General features: G+C 38.5%; 2 protein-coding genes and 1 pseudogene across 3 annotated transcripts; all 3 read left to right on the forward strand.

Annotated features, from left to right (window-relative positions):
* The first annotated feature begins 313 nt into the window (after positions 1–313).
* LOC148905413 (uncharacterized) lies at positions 314–10,462 on the forward strand (annotated as a pseudogene). Its single transcript, XR_016121748.1, has 8 exons — positions 314–319; positions 655–1,168; positions 1,645–1,742; positions 1,850–2,089; positions 2,538–2,827; positions 2,929–3,207; positions 9,242–9,269; positions 9,381–10,462. The product of XR_016121748.1 is annotated as an uncharacterized LOC148905413 (transcript).
* A 3,210-nt stretch (positions 10,463–13,672) lies between these two features.
* Positions 13,673–16,557, forward strand: LOC116297301 (uncharacterized). Its single transcript, XM_031705517.2, has 2 exons — positions 13,673–14,924; positions 15,218–16,557. Exons 1-2 carry the CDS (start codon positions 13,674–13,676, stop codon positions 15,770–15,772), a joined length of 1,806 nt encoding a protein of 601 aa, XP_031561377.2. The 5' UTR covers position 13,673; the 3' UTR covers positions 15,773–16,557.
* An 801-nt stretch (positions 16,558–17,358) lies between these two features.
* On the forward strand, positions 17,359–22,414 carry LOC116297326 (splicing factor 3A subunit 2-like). The gene is made up of 9 exons (XM_031705544.2): positions 17,359–17,492; positions 17,736–17,807; positions 18,405–18,451; positions 19,162–19,213; positions 19,518–19,575; positions 19,677–19,726; positions 20,274–20,414; positions 20,793–20,861; positions 21,606–22,414. Exons 1-9 carry the CDS (start codon positions 17,367–17,369, stop codon positions 21,765–21,767), a joined length of 777 nt encoding a protein of 258 aa, XP_031561404.2. The 5' UTR covers positions 17,359–17,366; the 3' UTR covers positions 21,768–22,414.
* The last annotated feature ends 206 nt before the right edge of the window (positions 22,415–22,620 follow it).

A 22,620-nucleotide genomic window follows, 5' to 3' on the forward strand; every position in this document is an offset into this window, starting at 1 on the left:
TTAATAATCGAATACTAATAACATCCTGCAGGTCCGCGTTTTGGGAATTATTTATGAAATTATCAAGGGCGGATCCGGGGGGGGGGGGGGGGGACTAAAGCCCCCCTTTAGCAAAAAAAAAAAAAAAAATGATGCTTTTTTATATTGTTTTCCGTTGTGTTGATCGAAGAAACTCAATTAGCCCCCCCTAAACTCAATTAGCCCCCCCTAAAATTTTGGCTGGATCCGCCCTTGGGTCTTACAGTAATACAATATCTCGAGTCGATCGATGGTGTAAGAATAGTTGACATACCAGAGCTCGTTCTCAATCGAAATGTTGGTAAACACACGGATAAAAGATAAAATTTCATGCATGTGAAAGGCGGTCTCAGAATAGACAGAGTAAGGAAACACTGCTTTTTGCTGGGGCTTCCTGTGGAAGAGCCCGAGCTATAAAATGGGCTCTGTTTTTTATCCCTCTCAAATGTGCAAGGCATATTGTGGATCACTATTGCAAGTCGTTCGCGGTGCCCTCCTTTCAAACGTGAAGCTGAAGCAAACTGATCCCTGCCTCGAGAGCGTCTTTAGTCTTTACAGCGAGTCCGTGTGAAAACCATGCAGGCAGGTCTACATGGTACCTCACCGATTTTCTTTAAACTCATCTTATGAGCATAGCGCATAGCGCCCGGACAGTCTGAAGAACTTCTCGGGCTAATAACGGTATCTTCTTCAACAATTGATGACAGACCTGAAAATGATGTCATGAAGACGCTCATTTCACTATACAATGGGGCCACATCACGGCACACCAAACTGACATTGTTGTCAATCTTCGTCAAGCACTACACCACAACGCAACTCAAGGCAATGGTTCCTGGACTAACAACATGGCGAATCGACGAAGCAAGAAAATACGCAGTCGCTGGAAATATGGGCGAAGGAAAAAATCCTGTGATTCGTTATCGGTTAGATGAAAAGAAAGTCGATCATTTTATAGATTTCATCAGCAGCCCTTATTATCTTCAGGACGTGGCATACGGAACAAGGAAGCTAAAGTTGTCGAATGGAGAAGTAATCAAACATGGTTCGGACTGTGATAAATTCAAGAATGGTAAGGCTCTATGAATCATATTGCCAAGAAAAAGGCTTTACACCACTTGGACGATCGACGCTCTTTTCCATTTTAAAGGTATGCATTTAAAATCAAACAAATATTATATCTTTTCAATGAAAGAAATTAAACTATTTCTAAATAAAAAAGACACTAAATGAAAATAAATCATAAGGAACACGTGACACCAAAAATCTGAACTCCAAATAGAAATCGAACGCATGATCCTACGCAGGCTATCTGCGTACTAGACGGATAATCTAATTACTAGGCTACAGATTTTTGCGGAGCCCAGGCTTATGGTTAATTTTCATGCAGTGTGTATGTTCATTTATTCGCTTGTACTTTTATTGATCTATCCACCCATCCTTCCCTCCTTCCCTCCCTCCCTCCCTCCCTCCTTCCCTCCCTCCCTCCTTCCCTCCTTCCCTCCCTTCCTACATCCATTCATTTATCCGTCCGTCCGTCCGACCGACCGACCGACCGACCGTTCATTCATTTATCTATATGACGTATAATAATTTGATATCTGATCTCAATGCATTTTCCCATAGGTATGTGCATCGTCTCAGAAGAAAAGTCTTGCAGGACTAGACAACACAGCGACTTTTTGACACCATGGAAATGATCATACATACCATGGCATCCCTCGGTAAACATCTCTTTTACAACAAATGTGATGAATTATCTTACGACCCTCTTTTCTGACTCTTAAGTGGCTTATATAAGATCTTCTTACCCCTTTTCTTATGTGTACAGGTTTATCTGTTGATCATGCCCACAACTTCATACAAAGGATTCAAACAGCTAAGAGATATCTGAAAGCTGATTAAAAACTCCATGTAATCGAGGAAAATCCCTGTGCTGATCATTGTATACGGTTCGCACTGTCTTCAAATGAAAATCAGTATAAGTCAGATTGTAAACATGATGTCAGGACTGCAGAGACGTCTGTGAAGATATATTTTCCGAGCTCGACTCAAAGGCTATTTCATACAGGTATAGTCAAAACTTTATATAACGAGCGCCTGTCTCTGCGAACAAAGTTTTGCATCGTTTTCAGTGCTACATTTAGGTTGTTGTTCAATTTGCTTCATCACAATATGTTTCGACGATAAACAGAGTACCATAAATATTTTATTTCATTTTTAATCAGCACTCGATCTTTAAGGTATAATTTCTTCCCTCTTCCCTTTAAGTGATAGACCCTTTGCAGTTGAGGTCACGTGACCTCACCTACCTTAAAACAAATCAGCAATTGTCGTCTAACTAAACTCGACCTGTCCTTTCCATTTCTGGGCATCAGTTTGGCACTGCTGATTGATTTAAGGTAGGTGAGGTCACTTGACCTCTAGCTGCAAAGGAACTATTGTAACGATATTCATACAGAATAGCCGGACTTATCTACAGGTGCTTCAAATAACTATTTTAACCTTATTATTCCTAGTTATTCAGAGCAACAAGAAGAGCTAAAACATGATGCCGAAAAAGCAGCAGAGAAAATCCTAGATTGGAAATCACACATTGTCAGGGCTATCAACCAAGAAAGGGCCAAAAGAGAAGTTCTTGACAACCTTACTTACGAACAGACTTTGATCATAATGGATTGGGCGATGAAATGGCTCCCTCGAAAGGAACCGTGAAACCCAGAACGGGTGGTTTGGGAAAAAGGGAATTAGTTGGCACATTTCGGCCTATATAACAAAAGCAGCTAGTAACAGAGAAAACGACTTCGAGGTACTTTATTTGTCTTTTAATAAGAATGTAATAAATTGGGTTTTATACAAATACAACAAATTGGATTTTATGATTTTATGCATGTTTGCTACTGTTCACAGGTGCGCACCTTCGTTCATATTTTAGAAAAGTGTAATCAAGATTGGTTTTCGGTGCTGTCGGTATTAGAGAATCTGTTTCTTGAGCTTCCAAAAACCTTGCCAAACTTCAAAGAAGTATTTTTGAGAAGCGACAATGCTGGTTGCTATCATAATGCTGCCTTAATCACAAGTATCCATACCATTGCTAAGAAACAAGGGCTGATTCTGAAGAACTACAGTTTCAGTGAGGCAAATAGTGGTAAAGACGTCTGCGACAGAAATATTGCACCACTTAAGAGCGTATGTCTGTCTGTAAGCGTCGAGAATCTTAAATCAGTTTCAAAAAATCGAATTTCTTTTTATTGTACCAAAACAACCCTTTGGGTAAGTTGTTTTAGGAAATAATATCAAAATGTCCCAGCGCGCTTTTATTTTTGAGAAAATTGCAAAAGTTTGAAAAATCGATTAAAATGGATAATTTTCCTAATTAATATGCAAAAATGGATGGCCATCTTTAAAGAGCTCTCAATAGATCAAAAAGAATCCAAATGAATTCATATTTCCCAGGTAGTTAGATCAACTCTATATCTTTAAGAATGGTTCAAGAATTTGTAATAAATTGCTTTTTAAATACGAGAAATCGGCCTTCTAAAACATGTTGTGTTTTTATGATCGAGCGGCAGTCAAATTATAGGTGAAATTCAGCCTCCAATATCGCTGCTGGTACCTAATAAATCGAAAGAACACTTGCACAGCACGAAAGTACACATATTCTAGTTTACTTGTGCCAAGTTTTAGCTCCGACTATTAAAATGCCACCGCGTGAAGGAATTTCAACTTGTAGCGTTCAAACACGCTATACGGCTAATCAATTACACGGGTTGTTTATCAATATAACACTAAATCGACTCAATATTTCTCTTTTTTTAAATTTTTGTATTAAGATGGTTTGCCAAGAGTATAAAAAGCATAACTAGAGAGTAAATACTCTTCAATCAAGTGGTCCTCTGTGTTAATCCACGATAATCGAGCGCAGCTTGAGCTTAAAACCATGTCACACAATCTGGGGTCAGGACAAATGCACCCCGTCGTCGGTGGCTTTAGCTGGATTTCTTCTCCAATGCAAAAGATTTATCTCCTACTCTGAGATACCAAATGCTCTATGAATTTAGCCGGTTTTTAAGCTATTGAAACGGTTTTTGATGAATTATTACCATGACTGTCTTGAGACTTGCATGTAAACATTTAACGTCCTAGCGAGCTGTCAATGGCACTCTAAATAAACACATGAATTCTACCAAATCCCCCGGGGGGGGGGGGGGGGGGTACTTTGCCAGAATTTGGGTAGGGGTGTTCCGCTGGGATTCTGAAAGGGGTATCCCTGTTTATGACAAAAAAACTCAAATTTGTAGACCCTGTTTATGACAAAAGATATAATTTATTGCACTGAGTTCCTGTTTCAATTATCATGTCATCTCGCGTATCGTTTTTTTACGGCCATAATAACCAGTTTCGGTCAATACGAAAGTAGAAACCCTGAATATGACAGGAAGCTCAGGGAGAACTTGGAACTTGAATGAAATTGCATACCCTGTTTATGACAAGAAGATCGAAAAACCATACCCGGATCATTATCGTAACTTACCAGTTACCAAACCACCAAACTTTGATTACTTGGTCTGAACAGATATTGCAAGTTTCTTTAACTCCATATATCATTAAGCATTTTCCCTGTTTTAACGGATGGCAAGACTGTGGAGTGACAATCGGAGCATGCTTTGTCACTACAAGTTGAATTAATTTTCCCAAAAAATTTAATCGTTATCTATTTGAAAACTTTAGTCAAGCCCATCCATTATTTTCCTTAAAATGTTGAGACTTCGTTAATGATTTTTTACTATTCCAATTAGAATTGCAATACTAGCCTTTTTGTGATTGAGCAATTATTGAAGGACTCTTTTTTATTTAAAACAACTCTCTTTTATCTAATAACCTGAAATACCACTCGAGAGCTGGAGGACACTACATGATGAATATGGCTCTTTTCGTATTCTTTAGCTTTAGGAGTGTTTTAAAAGAAATCTAAGCCTGTTATTTGATTTACATATTAAATTTTGACGAGCAAAGTGTATGAAACCGCCTGAGAAAACAAATTTTCGTAGATGATTTAGCTGAAACGCAGCACGCGCTCAGCAACGAAGTATAATATTTTTGAATTATTTTGTACAAAAGTGGAAATTGACGTCATTTATTCATTCGTTCATTATTTTTTCTTTCATTCTTTCTTTCCAGTCTTTCCGGTTGTTTTTTCTTTCTTTATCTCTTTCTTTCTCTCTTTCTTTTTCTTTTTCTCTTCTCTTCTCTTCTCTTCTCTTCTTTTTATATTGAACAACGACAATTAGAGTGCTGGATCTAGAACATCTACAAACTTGCCTCCAAGTTGCTTAAGAGCCTTACAAGAATACATGGATGTGTTTGACTGTAAGCTACGATGAAACTCATTGTTGACAGGTACAATTATTAAACACGTCTTTCAGTAGTTCCAAATAAGGGGCTTTGCGACGAATCGGAGGTTTAGGGACTTGAAGGCCAAGATTTTCACATATGAGCTGCAACATTTCAACTTTTAGATTTTTTTAAGGTATTATCTTCAGTCATGGCACAAACGTTCTAATGATCGAAGACAATAGGATGCTGCAGATGGATGGATTCTATTGCTTTATCTGTGGCAGCTGCAAAACGCTCTTCCTCCTCGACAGCGTGAAGGTCAAGCTCTGATGGTGTTTGCTTTCGGATCTTGGCCACAAGGCATGAAAAATAGGAGGCGATTTGCTGAGTACTCAAAAACTCTGGAACTTTGAAGAGTCTCTCTCCATCTCAGGGGCGGCGGAAGCTGAAAAATTTTGGGGGGGCACTCCAATATTTCACGGTACCTTGTAATGACCCCGCCCCCCCCCCCCCCCGCCCCCCTCCCTGTTTAGCTTGATTACAAACGTGTATGTGTGATATTTCAATCAGTAACATTTTGCGCGCATTAAACCACCTTGCAATTGTGCTGAGAGACACAAAAATTATGCAAGTCGTCGCTAGATATATCGTATATTTTTTAGATACAGAAAATTATGTAATATCAAAATAATAAATAATGGTAATCATAACCAATTCTCATGCGTTTTTTTTTTGTGTGTGTGTGTGTGAGGCATTATATTCTGGGGGGGCCAGGCCCCCCCAAAAAATCTAGTGGGGGGGCCAGGGCCCCCCCGGCCCCCCCGCTTCCGCCGCCCCTGCATCTTGACCACGCGCACGCCTCATCTCCACAGCAACAGCTTCAGCATTAGCTTTCCTCCCAGTCGACAGACCAATTTGGAATTTTGCGGAAAGATACGATTTTTGGTTTTTGTTAAAGCGGTACGCCTTTTTCGTTGCTCTGAGAGCCCAGGCTTGACTAACAGGGGTGACGCTTGTTTTCCCCCCTTGAACTGGAGCTGCTTGGAGAGTTGGTATTACTCTAACACCCTCTTCTAGCTCGCACTTGTATCCCATCTTTGCGAGATCCATAAGGGAGTGCTTCTCGAGGGCCCTAGTACATTTTTCGGAAGTCAGAACGTTTCTAAATTCCAGACCTTTTGAAAAACACGAATGCAACCATCATGTGGGCAAGAGAAGAGTGCTTGGGAGGTATGGTCTGTGCTCATATCTTTCGGCTCAACATTCTGCTCAGCGGGTTCGGTTAGCGTCTCCGATTGGGTCTTGCGAGTGGCTTGGGGAGTAAAATATTTGAATTCTCCTGGTGAGAAAGACGAGCTAAGCCATTTATGATTGGCTTCCGAATGAAAAGGGTAAAAAATTAAGTGGCAGAAAATGGCAAGAAATCTAACTCAGTAATCCATTTACCTGTAGTCGAGGGCTTTTCAATTCTGAGGACTTTCCCAGTGCCTATGCCATAAGCACGCCATACTTTAATTTTCTCTCCAGACACAAACTCAAAATTGTTAAGCTTACTTATGCTTGGGATCTTTTGTGTGGTCTCTTGAGAGTTAGCAATGGATTGCAGTGAAACGACTCGAACACCCTTTACTCCCCCATTGGAAAGGATGGCACTCTCTAGTTGTTTGGCGGTAACAACATCATTTCCCTCATTAATATACACGCGATGTGTGATTTGCATGTTGCTGCCAACCTATCTGCCGCTCCTTTACCTCCCTGAGGATCACTAAAATCAAGACGGGCTATTTTTACTCCAGTAGATCGTGATATTTCTGGACATGAAAGGATCGTTGTGGCCGAATGATAACACCCAGCGTTGTCTTGACGGAGGTATGCCTTACTGATTTCAGGGTGTTCTTGCTTCAAGGTTCGAAGCACATCCTGCATTATAGAAACAACAGCTGGGCTATCTTGGCTGCACGATTGAATCACATGAACGAATCCCTGCCACTGTAGCTTGTCATCAAGTCGTCGGTACACAACAGAGATGTGCCAAGAGATACCACGCTTACCGGTAAAAGGCAGGCAACGATGAAAAATTAATAAAACGCAGACTATATTACCTGCACGAGCCAACAATAACATCATTTCATTATGCAGGGACGAATCTTCACTAATGCCAAATATTTCCAGATGCCTGGAAATGTCTTTTTGACAGCCAGATATAGCAACAGAGTGCACTTGATCTGGATAATCTGTACTGGTCCCGCAAGGACTATATCCAATAAGAGCCGAAAATCCACAGAGCGCCATCGTACCTAAACAACCCAAAAGCGGGCTTACCAAGCTAATATTAGCGCGTTGTATTAAACGCTTATAGACAACGATTAAATTTTTTGGGAAAATTAATTCAACTTGTAGTGACAAAGCATGCTCCGATTGTCACTCCACAGTCTTGCCATCCGTTAAAACAGGGAAAATGCTTAATGATATATGGAGTTAAAGAAACTTGCAATATCTGTTCAGACCAAGTAATCAAAGTTTGGTGGTTTGGTAACTGGTAAGTTACGATAATGATCCGGGTATGGTTTTTCGATCTTCTTGTCATAAACAGGGTATGCAATTTCATTCAAGTTCCAAGTTCTCCCTGAGCTTCCTGTCATATTCAGGGTTTCTACTTTCGTATTGACCGAAACTGGTTATTATGGCCGTAAAAAAACGATACGCGAGATGACATGATAATTGAAACAGGAACTCAGTGCAATAAATTATATCTTTTGTCATAAACAGGGTCTACAAATTTGAGTTTTTTTGTCATAAACAGGGTACCCCTTTCAGAATCCCAGCGGAACACCCCTACCCAAATTCTGGCAAAGTACCCCCCCCCCCCCCCCGGGGGATTTGGTAGAATTCATGTGTTTATTTAGAGTGCCATTGACAGCTCGCTAGGACGTTAAATGTTTACATGCAAGTCTCAAGACAGTCATGGTAATAATTCATCAAAAACCGTTTCAATAGCTTAAAAACCGGCTAAATTCATAGAGCATTTGGTATCTCAGAGTAGGAGATAAATCTTTTGCATTGGAGAAGAAATCCAGCTAAAGCCACCGACGACGGGGTGCATTTGTCCTGACCCCAGATTGTGTGACATGGTTTTAAGCTCAAGCTGCGCTCGATTATCGTGGATTAACACAGAGGACCACTTGATTGAAGAGTATTTACTCTCTAGTTATGCTTTTTATACTCTTGGCAAACCATCTTAATACAAAAATTTAAAAAAAGAGAAATATTGAGTCGATTTAGTGTTATATTGATAAACAACCCGTGTAATTGATTAGCCGTATAGCGTGTTTGAACGCTACAAGTTGAAATTCCTTCACGCGGTGGCATTTTAATAGTCGGAGCTAAAACTTGGCACAAGTAAACTAGAATATGTGTACTTTCGTGCTGTGCAAGTGTTCTTTCGATTTATTAGGTACCAGCAGCGATATTGGAGGCTGAATTTCACCTATAATTTGACTGCCGCTCGATCATAAAAACACAACATGTTTTAGAAGGCCGATTTCTCGTATTTAAAAAGCAATTTATTACAAATTCTTGAACCATTCTTAAAGATATAGAGTTGATCTAACTACCTGGGAAATATGAATTCATTTGGATTCTTTTTGATCTATTGAGAGCTCTTTAAAGATGGCCATCCATTTTTGCATATTAATTAGGAAAATTATCCATTTTAATCGATTTTTCAAACTTTTGCAATTTTCTCAAAAATAAAAGCGCGCTGGGACATTTTGATATTATTTCCTAAAACAACTTACCCAAAGGGTTGTTTTGGTACAATAAAAAGAAATTCGATTTTTTGAAACTGATTTAAGATTCTCGACGCTTACAGACATACGCTCTTAAGGCACATATTAACAGATATTTGAATGAAGGTAACGCAACTTTATTTATTTATTTTTTTTTTCAACGTAAATCTATTGCAGGGAATATGGCTGGTGATATTACTTTACTTTAATTAATACATAACTATTTTTACCTACTAGGTCATGATATCACTTCTGCTGAACATCTGAAAGAAGCTATTGATTCCTATGGAGGGTTGAAAGGATGCCAAGCTGCTATAATTGAGCTAGATACAAAGATACAAAGTGCCACGAAACCTTTTAAATTAAAAGGCATTAGCAAGCTTAAACAATTCGAATATAACACTGGTGGAGAAATGACGGTATGGCAGGCGTGGAATATCGGAAAGGGTATGAAAATATCGAAGACTGGCAGTCCTCAAGGTGAGACGGGCGTAATCGTAACGCGGCCATTTCTTGAACCAAAAGTGACGTCTGGCATTTTAAAGAAAACTATAGTGGAACCTTCATCATATCCAGCTGCAAAAAATAAGCCAAATGTCCTTGATGTAAAAGACAAAGAACCTGTCAAGTTTTATTGTCCCGAAGATGGATGTATTAAAGCATCTAGCTGCATTCGCTATCTTAAACAGCACCTTGATATTGGAAAGCATGAATTCAAGCTTCACGAAGAATCACAGTATGATCAAATACGACGGAAATGGGCGCAAAAATGCACTTCTCTAAAACCTCCAAACCCCTCGTGTCCACCAATGGTTAGCTCGGCTTCTAATTCAGAAGAAGTATATGTTCCTGATCTAGTGATCGGCTGGGCATTGAAAACATCGAAGCAGTGCAACCGATTTCCACTGCACGTGAAGAGCTACCTTGTAGGGCAGTTCCTTATTGGGGAGGACACAGGTAGGAAAGTGACGCCAGCAGAAACATCGACACGAATGCGTTCCATGCGTGATAGTAACGGGAAACGAGTCTTTGATAAAGAAGATTGGCACAGCAGATCACCAGCTATTTTTCAAGACTGGCGGCGATGAAAAAACTTGGTCAGTTACCACCATCACCTCTAACTGAAGAAGAAGAGGAAGAAGTCGAAGTTGCCGTGCGTACGACCGAAAGATATAATCTGCGTGAGAGTCTTGAGAAAGCTCACTTTGTGACTTCTTTAATCGGTCGAGCTAGAGTGTATTTTGGGAGGACCTTGCGATGACTCTAGCAAAAATTTAAGGGCACTGGAAACTAGTTTCAAATGATGTCGCACATGTAATAACAATATGATGTTGCAGCTTAAAACATGAAATGGTCGGCTTTCAATAGCCATAGTACCACTTGGAGGATTATATTTGTTGTATTTGATTTTTTTCTAAACAAATGTCTTTTAAACTTCTTGTGTTGAAGATATATATCAATATCTAAAGACGTCCAGATCAATGAATGCGTACTGTATTTTGGTGTATGGCTTTTTGACTTTGTTTATGTTGTATCATTCTCTCACAAACAGTAAGCAGCAGAGCTAAATATCTGACTTCTTCTAGATTGTTTTCCTTTATTTACTACTGGTTTGCAATGGTTTTTCATTTGATGAGTTATCTTTGTTGTAATCAGCCATTAGCTCGTTGTGTAAGATAATCGCTAAATCACGCAATTTGCGGTGCTTTCATGCTTCACAGTTAATACTTTACAAAGATATTTTTTCGTGCACTTGTTTCCTATTATCTATAGTAAAGAAAAATCAAACTACGTACTTTTAGAAGCCCGCCGCAGCGAGAATATACGATGTTTATTAAAATACCTGTTTTAAATTTCGATTCCAACGACTTTATCGTAAATTACCTTAATTATTTTGTTTCGAATTGCAATGATAGTTTGATACCTTCATCGTAGTGTTCAATAGATATACTACACTTGTATAAGTTTCCATTTCGAAAAGAGCTGTAGTTTTAGAGAACTGTTATTGTGAATTTCTCTCTAATTTCAAGTAATTTGCATAATTTGTCTGGGCATGATTCATTCGACATCCATATCTTCTCGGCGTTTTAAAATTTTCGTCTGATATTCCACACATTTAATAATCACATCAAAGTACATAACTGTGCAAAATATCAAGATAATCGGAGATACCCCATGTAGACACATTTTTCAGCATTGCATGGTTTTCAGGTGGACTCGCTCTTAATGAAAGGGGTGTTCCCTTTGATAATTACGACAAAGAAAATAATTATAATTAATATATGTGATGTGTTTACAGTAAAAGCTCAGTAAAAGTAAACTAGCACCATTCCACTTGCAATATGCAAAAGATAGCGATAAACAATTTAAATCCTAAATAACATCAATGCTGTTTTTACGCAGAAGTTGGCATTAGGCGTTCAAGCTGGGATACAAAAACTATGAAAAACATTGTCTTGACCCCCGGCCCAGATAATGAGGACACTACTGTGTTATCACAGAGGGGAAGATACTATTATTACAGAAGGGCTATTCAAGACATAGACATACGCCTTCTAGATAAATGCCACCCAGCGTCTACATTGAAAGGGAATTCATTTTCCAAGCCACTGCTTACATCTCATGACATGTCAACCGATTTATGCAAACATCTGCACGTTTTGATTAGCCATCCATCCCAACAGCGAGTATTTTTATTCCATGCTTAAAGTAAAAGTCGTAGAAAAGATCCTTCATGCATGTCCCATCGGGCCGAGGGGATGGGAAAGGGAGGGGAAGGGGGCAAAATAATAAAAGACATTTAGATGAGAAAAGTTGTGAAATCTAGAGAGAAGTGAGGTAAACTTTTTGTAATGACCCGAAGATAGGGCTCTGTTATTGTAAACTATCTATTCAAAACATAAACAAACGCCTTCTAGAAAAATGCTAAGTATGAGTTTCTGCTTTCTACACATCCCACGACATCTGAATAGAGGAGTTTGGTTTTCAATAGATCAACATGCTCAATAGCCATGGTAGGAGGGAGCCAATGGGGGGGGCCCAATTGTCAGTTAACTAATAATTGTTCGGCCGAATGTCAGTTGACTGTAATAAGTTTACGAACGCTGGCCATAATATTAACCAAAATAATGAAATATCAGTAAACTGTTAACTACTAATATTAGGTTGTTTGTCAGTTTACTATATTTTTTGGCCCATGGTCAGTTGGCTACTAACTCCATTGGCACCCTCTGTTAGGCACGGTCCTTGCTTAGGGTTAACCTTATTTTCTTTCAAGATAAAGCAGTTAATATAAAGAAAAAGGTATCCTGCTGAGCATTGCCGGGAGGAGGGGCTGCTTAAGCAAGCAAAAGGAACGTATATTAAAAAAGGAAAATATATATATATAAATATCCAAAAACAATGTAGCTTCGAAAGACCCCATCGATTCAGCTTGAAGCGATGTTGAGGTGTTTTGATACAGATTCGTGATCACCAAACTGAACTTTTTCAATCTTCGCGTTGACAATGTTATGTTTACTGGATCACTTTCGAATTCAAACCAGTTATTGCTCTTGGTTTGAAGTTTGTACTAATGTATACTTTATAAAAAACAAAGTTTTCAAGTTTTCAAAAATTGCGCGCGATTCAGATGTGATCTAAGAAAAACTCCTAAGAATCCCCAATTCATGACAAACAAAATATCATGTTATATTTGGAGAAAATCGCACGAGCATTTCATACTCTCTGTTTTGTTTATAGCTTTTGCGCACACGGCTTAAGAAATTACTATTGAATAAAATTATTCAAGAATTTCCTAAAATGTTGCTGTTGCTCTTGTTTTTAAATTGTGTAAGTTTTGTCAACTATTTCCTTGCTGGTCTTGAGAACGAACAAACAGATAGCACAAATAAACATAGTTGACCATTTGCTTCTCAATACAGCCATATTCTACATGCTAATTGGGGTTACATCGTTGAAAACATTCATCAATTGAACCTTTGTTGTTTCGAGAAAAATTAGTTTATAAAAAGGTATCCGGCTGAGCTTTGGGGAGGTATCAATGTCGGGAGGAGGAGCTTCCTAAGCAAGGAAAAGGAACGTATACCGAATAAATAAATTTATAAAGAAGAGTGTAGCTTTGAAAAGACCCCTGCTATTGCACTTTACAAAATCTCTCTCTGTGGGCTAAAATGATGAAACACTTCATTTACGTTTAAAACATTTTCAAATTTCTTGTAATAGTAATAGAAGAGAGTCCTCTTTTCTGGCTCAAAGTTCGAGAATTATTTGAAGGGGACTCAAACACAAATTTTGATAATCTATGAGTTGGGGCGTTAACAAAATGACCTTAATAACATAGGAAGGCGAACAAGTTTTTCAAAACACCTTCGATTATCAACTGTCTGTGTTTTCACAGCCAGCGGTGGCGCACTCAGACGGAATGCCACTAAACAAAAGAATAAATTACATAGCGTGTTAGTACGCCCTTTTTGAAGGAGCCAGTCACGATGTGATGCTTGTAAAACGATATGAAAGAGGGTAAAGTAGATGCGTACATTGCATTTGAGCTATACGTCGGTGAGGGATACAAGACCGCTACTGAACATACAGCTTGAAAGATCATATTTGCTAAGGAAAAAGTCCAATATGTCGAAAGCTGATCTCATTTTCCATGGAGGGAACATCATCACCATGGATGAGACTCTCCCCTCGGCTGAAGCTGTAGCCATTAAAGAAGGCAAAATCGTCTTGGTGGGAACAAAGACTGAAGCTTTCAAGTTGGCAGGTCCAGGGACACAATACGTGGAGCTTCAAGGAAAGCAAACACTTCTTCCCGGCTTCATCGAACCCCATCAGCACGCCATCCAAATGATCTTGAATCGCTGTATGTACGTCAACTGTGGTGCATACAAATATGAAACGTACGACGAGATCAAGGAACTCATCGAAACAACAGTGGCTGCAACTGACCCAGCAAGTGGCGAGTGGTGCATGTTTCTTGGCTGGGATCCAGAAATGATTCCAACCCTACCTAAGCTGGATTTTGACGTGGTGGATTCTTTTTCAACTAAAATCCCTATAGTTATTATTGGGCAGAGTGGTCATGTCGCTTGGTCGAATCGCAAAGCATTTCAGGTCGCAGAGATTCCCGAAGAAATTGAAGATCCAGATGGAGGAGTCTTCGTGAGAGATGAAAACGGCAAGTTAACGGGACAAATGCTGGAATCACCGGCGATGCTCCAGGTTATGGCTCGTGCTCCTCTGCCAACAAGCAAGGAGATATTAAAAGCTCTCGAAGAACAGTGGGACGAATACGCTAAATGTGGGTTCACTACAGTCACTGACATAGGTTACATACCAACAGACACTGATGTACTTATCCAAGAGAAGTCAGCGAAGTCCGACTGCCCCATACGTTTAGCTCTGTATAAACTGGTTCATGGTCCAGGAGATGAAGTTAAAGCCAAAAGCCGGACATGTTGTGATGTCTCACTACCAAAACAAAAGAAAGACGGTGGACAAAAAATCAAAGAAAACAACAAACTCTGGATTGCTGGAATCAAGATCATCGGAGACGGGTCCCCTCATTGTGGCACAGCAGCAGTTCGCGAGGCGTTTCTTGATACAGAATTAACAAGACTCCTTGGGTTCCCTACACCTCCATGCTTTGGAATGCTGAACTATGATGATGTTTCTTTGTTAGAGACCGTCAAGTACTGGCACGGGCAGGGATATCAAATTTCTATACATACCCATGGGGAGAGAGCGATTGAGCAAGCTTTGAAGACATATGAACAGGTGAGACCGAGTCCTTATTACTTAGATCTTATCAACAGAGTGGGAGGTCTGTACGGGATAATCTTGATTGAGGTCGGAATGTACAGACTGAGTGCATCGATACAATATCTCGACAGCCCTTGTGAGCTAAGCAAACGAAGTAAGCCCTGTGATGCAATTATATCGCAGACATTGATATTTAGGTGACAATTTTGTTAGGATATCATTATTATCATTATCATTATCATCACTATCATTATTATTATTATCATTACTTACTTATTTGGCTAATAACAATCAATATGTTATAAAAGGCGTTGCAGAGCTTGAAGGCACCTGATCGCCGTCACCGCATGGAGCATCTTGGCCTCTGTGAGGAAGGTCACATGGTTAAGGCTGCAGAGATGAACCTTGCCTTATCGTTCTTTGTGCAACATCTGTACTTTTATGCAAAGGCATACTCAGAATCTGTTTTTGGACCAGAGCGTACACATCGTTGGACCCCATTGAGTTTGGCAACCAAGCACAAGCTAGCCTGGACCATTCATCAAGATCATCCCACATATCCCCTGCCTCCTGATCCTTTTGCCAACATGATGACAGCAGTTACACGAACGAGAAAAGGGGAACCCAGCATTGTCTATGGAAAGGAGTACTGCGTGCCTATACAAGAAGCACTGAGAGCATACACCATCAATGCAGCCTGGCAGATCCACAAGGAGAAGGAGCTTGGTAGTTTGACAGTGGGAAAGAAAGCAGATCTTGTGATTCTGAGTGACAACCCATTGCAAGTGGATACATTCAAGCTGGTAGACATCAAGGTGATTGTCACCTATCTGGATGGAAAGTGCAATAATTTGAAACAGTGAAAACAAGAAAAGTAGTTATTGCCACTGAGGCAACTCTTGCTTTTTACCTTACATTTTACTTTTTAATCTTAGGTTAGGGGGTCTTATGTTGTTCTTAAGAAGAGCTCTTATAAGTCATCCTAAATTAATGGCCCAGAGGCAAAACCCTTATTATAGGGTTGTCTATGGAGAAGGCTAATAAGTATTAGATTAAAGTGCCAATGACCCCTAACTCAATGTTTTCAGCATTGATTCTACATGAAGTTAAAAGTTAAATGGTAAATTATTTTTATATGATTTGAATGTTGCATCTTGGAGATATCAAGGTTTATACTCCCAGTATGCTAATGAGTGGGATGTCATAGGAGGCATTTGGGTTTATTTGTCATCATTTTAAAATCAAAACACTGACTACTATGAGAAAACAAATTTGCAATAACCTTTCTATAAATCCCGAGTAAGATAGTTATGTTTTATACACGATTTTTACTACCCCAGTAAATTTTCATATATTTAATAATGCCTACTATGACATCACACTCATTAGCATACTGAAGTATAACCCTTGATATCTCCAAGATGCATCACTCAAATCATATAAAAAATTTTTACTATTTAACTTCATGTAGAATCAGTGCTGAAAACATTGTGTTAGGGGTCATAGGCACTTTAAACTGTTTGGCTATTGCAATGCATGTATTATGACTGGTTTATAGCTATGGTGAAGTTCTTATAGCTCATAGTAGTGAATAATGCCAGTTTTTGAAGTGACGAATGAAAAGGGAATAAAGATCAATCAATCCAAATCTTTTTTTCCTGGTTACTTTCTAATACTATCCTTTTAGTTTGTTTAATGTATCAAAAAACTGTCTTCTTACATACCACTGTTTTTGGTTAGAACATCAAGTGACGATGTAATCTCCCACGCAGCCACACAAGAATGGCTGCGGGGGAAACTAGTGACGACATAGATGACCATTTTAAATGGCGGCTCAGTCTTTCTGCACTACAAGTGACCACCATGAGTGTCTATATATATTCTCATAAAAAGCAATCTGAACTTTGCAGTTCAATCATTAAAAATTCAAAGCGCCTCTGTTTATAAATGTACAAATACCCCCTCCTCCTTTTCAGCCTCTAAGTCAGGTTTAATATGTAACGAGGGTACTATATAAATCATAATCATTAATATCATGATGAATCTGTAAGAATGAGTGTAGAAATAGCTGTTTTGGGCTTCCTGTGGCCAAGCTTACAAAAAAATGACATTTGTATCTTTTTGCCTCTAATGCGTGAATTAATGCATCTAATACTCACAATACGAAGCAGATTCTCTTAATTTCCAGAATATAAGGGTTCTAAAACAGCCATTTTTCGCTCTCCAAAGATCCATACACTCCAAAGACATTTCATAACCTTCCCGCCAACAAGATTCTTATTACTGCGCGTGTGCCTGACTACCACCGCTGTTTTTTTATACCGCAGGCGTCGGTTTGTGATGTCGAATTGCATCATGGGAAGAAGAACGTCGCCATTTTGAAACAAAACACGTTGCTCTCCAATAAGTTGAAGAATCAAAGAATAACAGAAGTAATAAAAACAGTTTTCATTGAAAATGGACTTCCAGAACCGTGCTGGGGGCAAGACTGGTTCAGGAGGAGTCGCTTCGACATCAGAATCTAATAGAGATCGAAGAGAACGGCTACGACAGCTCGCATTGGAAACGATTGACTTGAATAAGGTTGGTATGGTTGATCTGATCTGTTCGCTTGTCTGTCAGTATTTTTTGTTATAGAAGTCAAGTTTAGATAGATATAAGCAAAGAAGATCATATTTCTTTTTTTTGACCTTTTTAGATTTTGTTTACTGACTTTATTGTGTGTGTGTGTTTTTTTAAGAGTTTGAACTTAACTTGTCTAAGTTCAAGCTTTTGAGAATTTTTTTTTTAAATTTACTCATATTATTCATTGGATTTTGATTGCAGGATCCTTATTTCATGAAAAATCATCTTGGTTCCTATGAATGCAAGCTGTGTCTTACTCTACACAACAACGAGGTAATAGGGACCGATTCTTGGTTTGCGATCAATCCCAAGAGAGCACAATAACAAAAGGGATGTCCGCCATGTTGGAAGATATAACAAAAGAATTCATTGAAAAATCTTTTGTCAAATTCTTCCAACATGGCAGCTATGACGTCTATTGCAAACGAAGAATGATCTTGAATAAAATACTTAACGACGTCTATCTGGTTATGAAATTGAGCATTGGTGTAGTAGTGTAGACTACCTATAGACTACCTATAGACCCACAAAGCAATGGTTTTCTTTTATTTATCAAGTCCAACCTCTACTTAAAGCCATTGTTTCGTGATAAGTCAAGCAAATTTGCTGGGTGTCACTTCACATCATCATTTTCTGTCTTGGGCAGAATTCTCAGACAAGAATGTGCATGTGTATTTCAATGTTACTCCCCATCAATATCTCCAATATGCTACCTAATTCTCAATAGCTGATTATTGAAGATCACAGGAGACTAAAGACGCTTCAATATATACTGTAAGTCAGTGTAGTATGTTTCCCACTAATATGAAACCCAATCTATTGAGAGAGTTCTGGATAAGTAAGTGTCTTATAGTGTGATTAATATCTTAGGGAAGTTACTTGGCTCACACACAAGGAAAGAAGCATCAGTCAAATTTGTAAGTATATGAGATGATTCTCCAGTATTCTCAGTAGAATGAAATAATAATGAGATATGCCAGCCACATTTTGGTTCAATGATGTATAAAAGAGTTTGATGACAAACAGCTTAGTTTCATTCCAAGATGTAATGCAGGGCTTAAAAATAAAGACCAGTAAGTCACCAGTCATGATGACTGGCCAAATTAGTTTTTGCTCGGTCATACCTCATTTCTGGCTTAACGTTACTGGTCGAAATGGCCACCATGAAAAAAAATTTGGCCAGACAAGTTCCAATTTTGGGCGGACATTTTTCAATGTCTTGCCATTATGTTAAGCCCTTTGATGATGGTTGTTAAAAGTATTGCAGGCGGGCATGGAAGTTCAATGCCATGCATAAATGGAAAAAAAAATACTTTGCCCTTAATTGCCTCAGTCCCCTGCCTGCCTGCCATACTTTTGTCCATGATCATGACCTTGGAATCAAATTTCTCACCCAACATGGTGGTTAGTAATCCTTGATTTCGAGCTCATTATTGTCTCAACAAGAACAAAAAAGAATGGTAGCAGACAAAAGATACTTGATCGGCATTCAAAAAATCTATTGTCAAATTTAACCAACATGATGGTTATGAAAACTAACAGTATTCCTTCAGCACATTTATGTTTGAACATGAACAAGGCAGTAGTTCCAATCAGAGTTAGTTAATTTCTGATTTTTATTTCTTAGGGCTCGCCGTGCTGCAAAGGAAGCTAAAGATGCTCCAGCACAACCAGCTCTTGTAAGTAATCATCCTTTGAGATAATATTGTGTGATCTTTTCTTGTGCAGACTGTTGATTGAACCCTCAACTTTAGCAATGATGAGAGAGAGTGTTCTCCTACTATCTGCAAAAAAATCACACCATGTAAATGGAGTTGTTTATTGTTTCAATCCTGTGCTTGAAAGTTTTCCTCCCTCTTAAAAAAATCAGCTTTTAAATTCCAATTAGAATCCTGACCAGTGGAAGCATTGTGTTTGGTTTCAATATGATTAATTGATAAATCATGATTCATTATTAATATCTGTATCTATTTTTCTAATCAGGAAAAACCAAGAGTTTCAATGAAGAAGTTTGTTAAGATTGGCCGCCCTGGTTATAAAGGTTAAAATATAAAAAAAAACAACTTCATAATACATTGCATTCTTTTCTTAAATGTCTTTTTCACCAACTTGATAATGTGTTTAACTTTGTTATCATTTTAGTAACCAAACAGAGAAATCCAGAAAATGGTCAACATAGTCTACTTTTCCAGGTAAGAAAGATAGTATGAAAGTTTAAAGGTGGTGTTTCCTTTATCATTATTGTGTAGTTCCAGAAAATATCCATACACCACCAACGGAGGGAATTTGTAAAAGGACCTCCCTACCCCCAGGAACTTCCAATTTTATTCCATACAAACTCTGTAATTTTGTACTTTCTCTGACCCCCCCTCCCCTCCAGAATTTCCAATTCCCTGTTGATGGGGTATGGATATTTTCTGGAACTACCCAATATTCTATTAAGCAGTGTTAATCCTTTGGCAAAAGAAAAGATGGCCAACTTATCTAGCTTCACATTTTAAGCTGAAATATATTAGATTTTTGATTTCTATTGACATTTAAGAAGTGGTTGAAATGAACTTTCAAAGGGTAGAAATTTATTTGAGGCCATGAAACTTTAGTCTTCTTTCAACTGTAGGTGTCATAAAAGACATTTAGGGAAGAATTTTGAAAGAATTTTCTACTCTCGCCATCCTCTACTAATGACCAGGGAAAATTCTGGAATTTTTCTAAGCAGGTCATTTTTTTTTATTGTGACAGATTGATTATCCTGAGATAGCTGAAGGTGTAATACCCAGACATAGATTTATGTCAGCGTACGAGCAGAGAATAGAGCCACCAGACAAGACATGGCAGTATCTACTATTCGCAGCTGAGCCATACGAAACTATATCCTTTAAGGTATAAAATACTATATTAATACCGTCCTTGACATTCTATGAGCCAGGGTAACACTTAGTAGAACGTCGCAAACAAACCTATATTTAATGGTTGGATATCGAACCATGTCTAGCCTGAATAATGTGCACAAGCACATCATGATGGGAAACCGAGTACTTCTGCTTTTTCAGCTCTGCTAAAATGTTATCTGACAATTTTTTCTTCAACATTTTCTATGAAACTGTAAGAATTTAAACAGTTGAAATGTTCCCCGGTTGAAACCACTAATTTACTAGACAAATGTCTGATGCCCGGGTGCTAATTTGCATGCTTGCCTTGAAAACTTTGCGTTTTCCAATAAAATATTGACAAAATATATTCCTTTCTTTTGGTATGAAGATACCAAGCAGAGAAATTGATAAAGAGGAAGGGCTATTCTGGACACAATGGAATAAAGATACAAAACAGGTATGTCTCGTTTTGATATAACAGGGAATCAGGTTCTAGTTTTGATCTTGTTTCACAATGCTTCTCAATACAGTGTTTTCACAAGACGTCACAGCGGCCATGTTGGTGTACCAAAACATTACATTTCTATCCTTGGGGAATTGAACTCTATTTTTATGCAAAAAACTGTGCAGATAGGTTCTATTGTCAGGTACACCAATATGGCTCTCTTGTCACAAGTGAAAACTCTGTATAGACTATGCAAAATCATCATTGCAACAAAGTTTTGATTGACATCAATCAAAGTGCTTCCATCGCGTCACATAGGAACATGTCCTCGAAAGCTTTGTGTTTTCGAAATATGTAAACGTTTTGATTGATCTCCACCAAAATCCTATTTTGTTGCAACTGCAAATTTTACTATTAAGCTCTCGCTATTGATAATCACAGTCTGTCATTGTGTTCAATTTTTGGTGCAAAAATTGCACCAATTGGATTATTGTTTCTATTCGTTACTGTTGAATATTTATCTGTCTCAAAGGTCCATTATTCTGAATTAATTAAGGAATAATTAAAGCATTTTTTTTTTCTTTTTAGGGGAAGGGTGGGCATTGATTTTCACAGCAAACATACACTGCATAATATGAGCCTAACCTTGTAAGGACTATTTGCTAGACAGTAGTTGGAGTTTTTAAATAATTATGTGAGGGAAATGTCACTTGTTGTTATGATGCTGAGTCAATAATTATTTTTCTTTTCTTTCAGTTTTACTTACAGTGTCACTTTAGACTCACTCCTCAGCAGCTACAGCAGTCCCAACAGCAGCAGCAACGAAAACCTCCACAACCATTAATGCCCCCTGGGCTTGTACCTCAACGTCCAAAAAACATCCCTGCCGCAAATCCTTTAAACCCCTTCGCTTCTTGAAGACTCATTTTTACAGAACTCTTTTTTTGTATGACTTTTTCTTTCCTAAAGCCAATTCTATAAGACCTCTTTTTTTCAAAAATTTTTGTCCTTTGTTCACTCTTTTTTGCTTGTGTAGCATTTAGATGATAAGATGCTGGGATGTGGAGCAGGAGGAGGTTGTCATTTAACTCACAAGCTGTGTTCTGCTTGAATCGCAATAATTGTCCAAAAAAACAAGTGTGACTTGGAACGACTTAGCAACCTGTTCCAAGGCCCTGGACCGGGTTGTTCAAAGCTGGATTAGCGCTAATCCCTGATTAACTCTATAGGTCTTATTAAGAGTTAACCCAGGATTAGCACTAATCGAGCTTTGAACAACTGGGCCCTGTTGCTTAAAGCCAGATTAGAGCTAATCCTGGGTTAACTGTAAATGATATGTATAGCGTTACAGTGACAGTATGGATTAGCACTTATCTGGCTTTGAACAATCAGGCCTTGCAGTCTCCTATTCATAGTTTGGTGAGACAACACTAACAGCAGCTGAGTAGGAGATTTATAAAGGACTCTTCCGCAGTTTTAAACTTAAACAAACTATCTTTAATGAGCATTTTGTTTAACAAATAAACTGCTAATAGGAAGTGGGAGTTACAGACACCCAATCAAAACTGTCTTTTGTTTTCTTCATAAATGCTTCATTATCACATTTCAAATTTAACTGAACCCTAACAGGACACTGCAAACTCACAGATCAAACCCTGAAACAATCTCTGGGCTGATCTAAGTCAGGGCACAGCTAACTCACGGATCGAACCCTGAAACAACCTCTGGGCTGATCTAAGTCAGGGCATGGCTAACTCACAGATCAAACCCT

The sequence above is a fragment of the Actinia tenebrosa genome, unplaced genomic scaffold (genome assembly GCF_029948245.1).
Source record: "Actinia tenebrosa isolate PJP-AT-01 unplaced genomic scaffold, QUT_ActTen_1.0 PGA_scaffold7__59_contigs__length_16204524, whole genome shotgun sequence".
NCBI classification, from domain to species: domain Eukaryota; kingdom Metazoa; phylum Cnidaria; class Anthozoa; order Actiniaria; family Actiniidae; genus Actinia; species Actinia tenebrosa.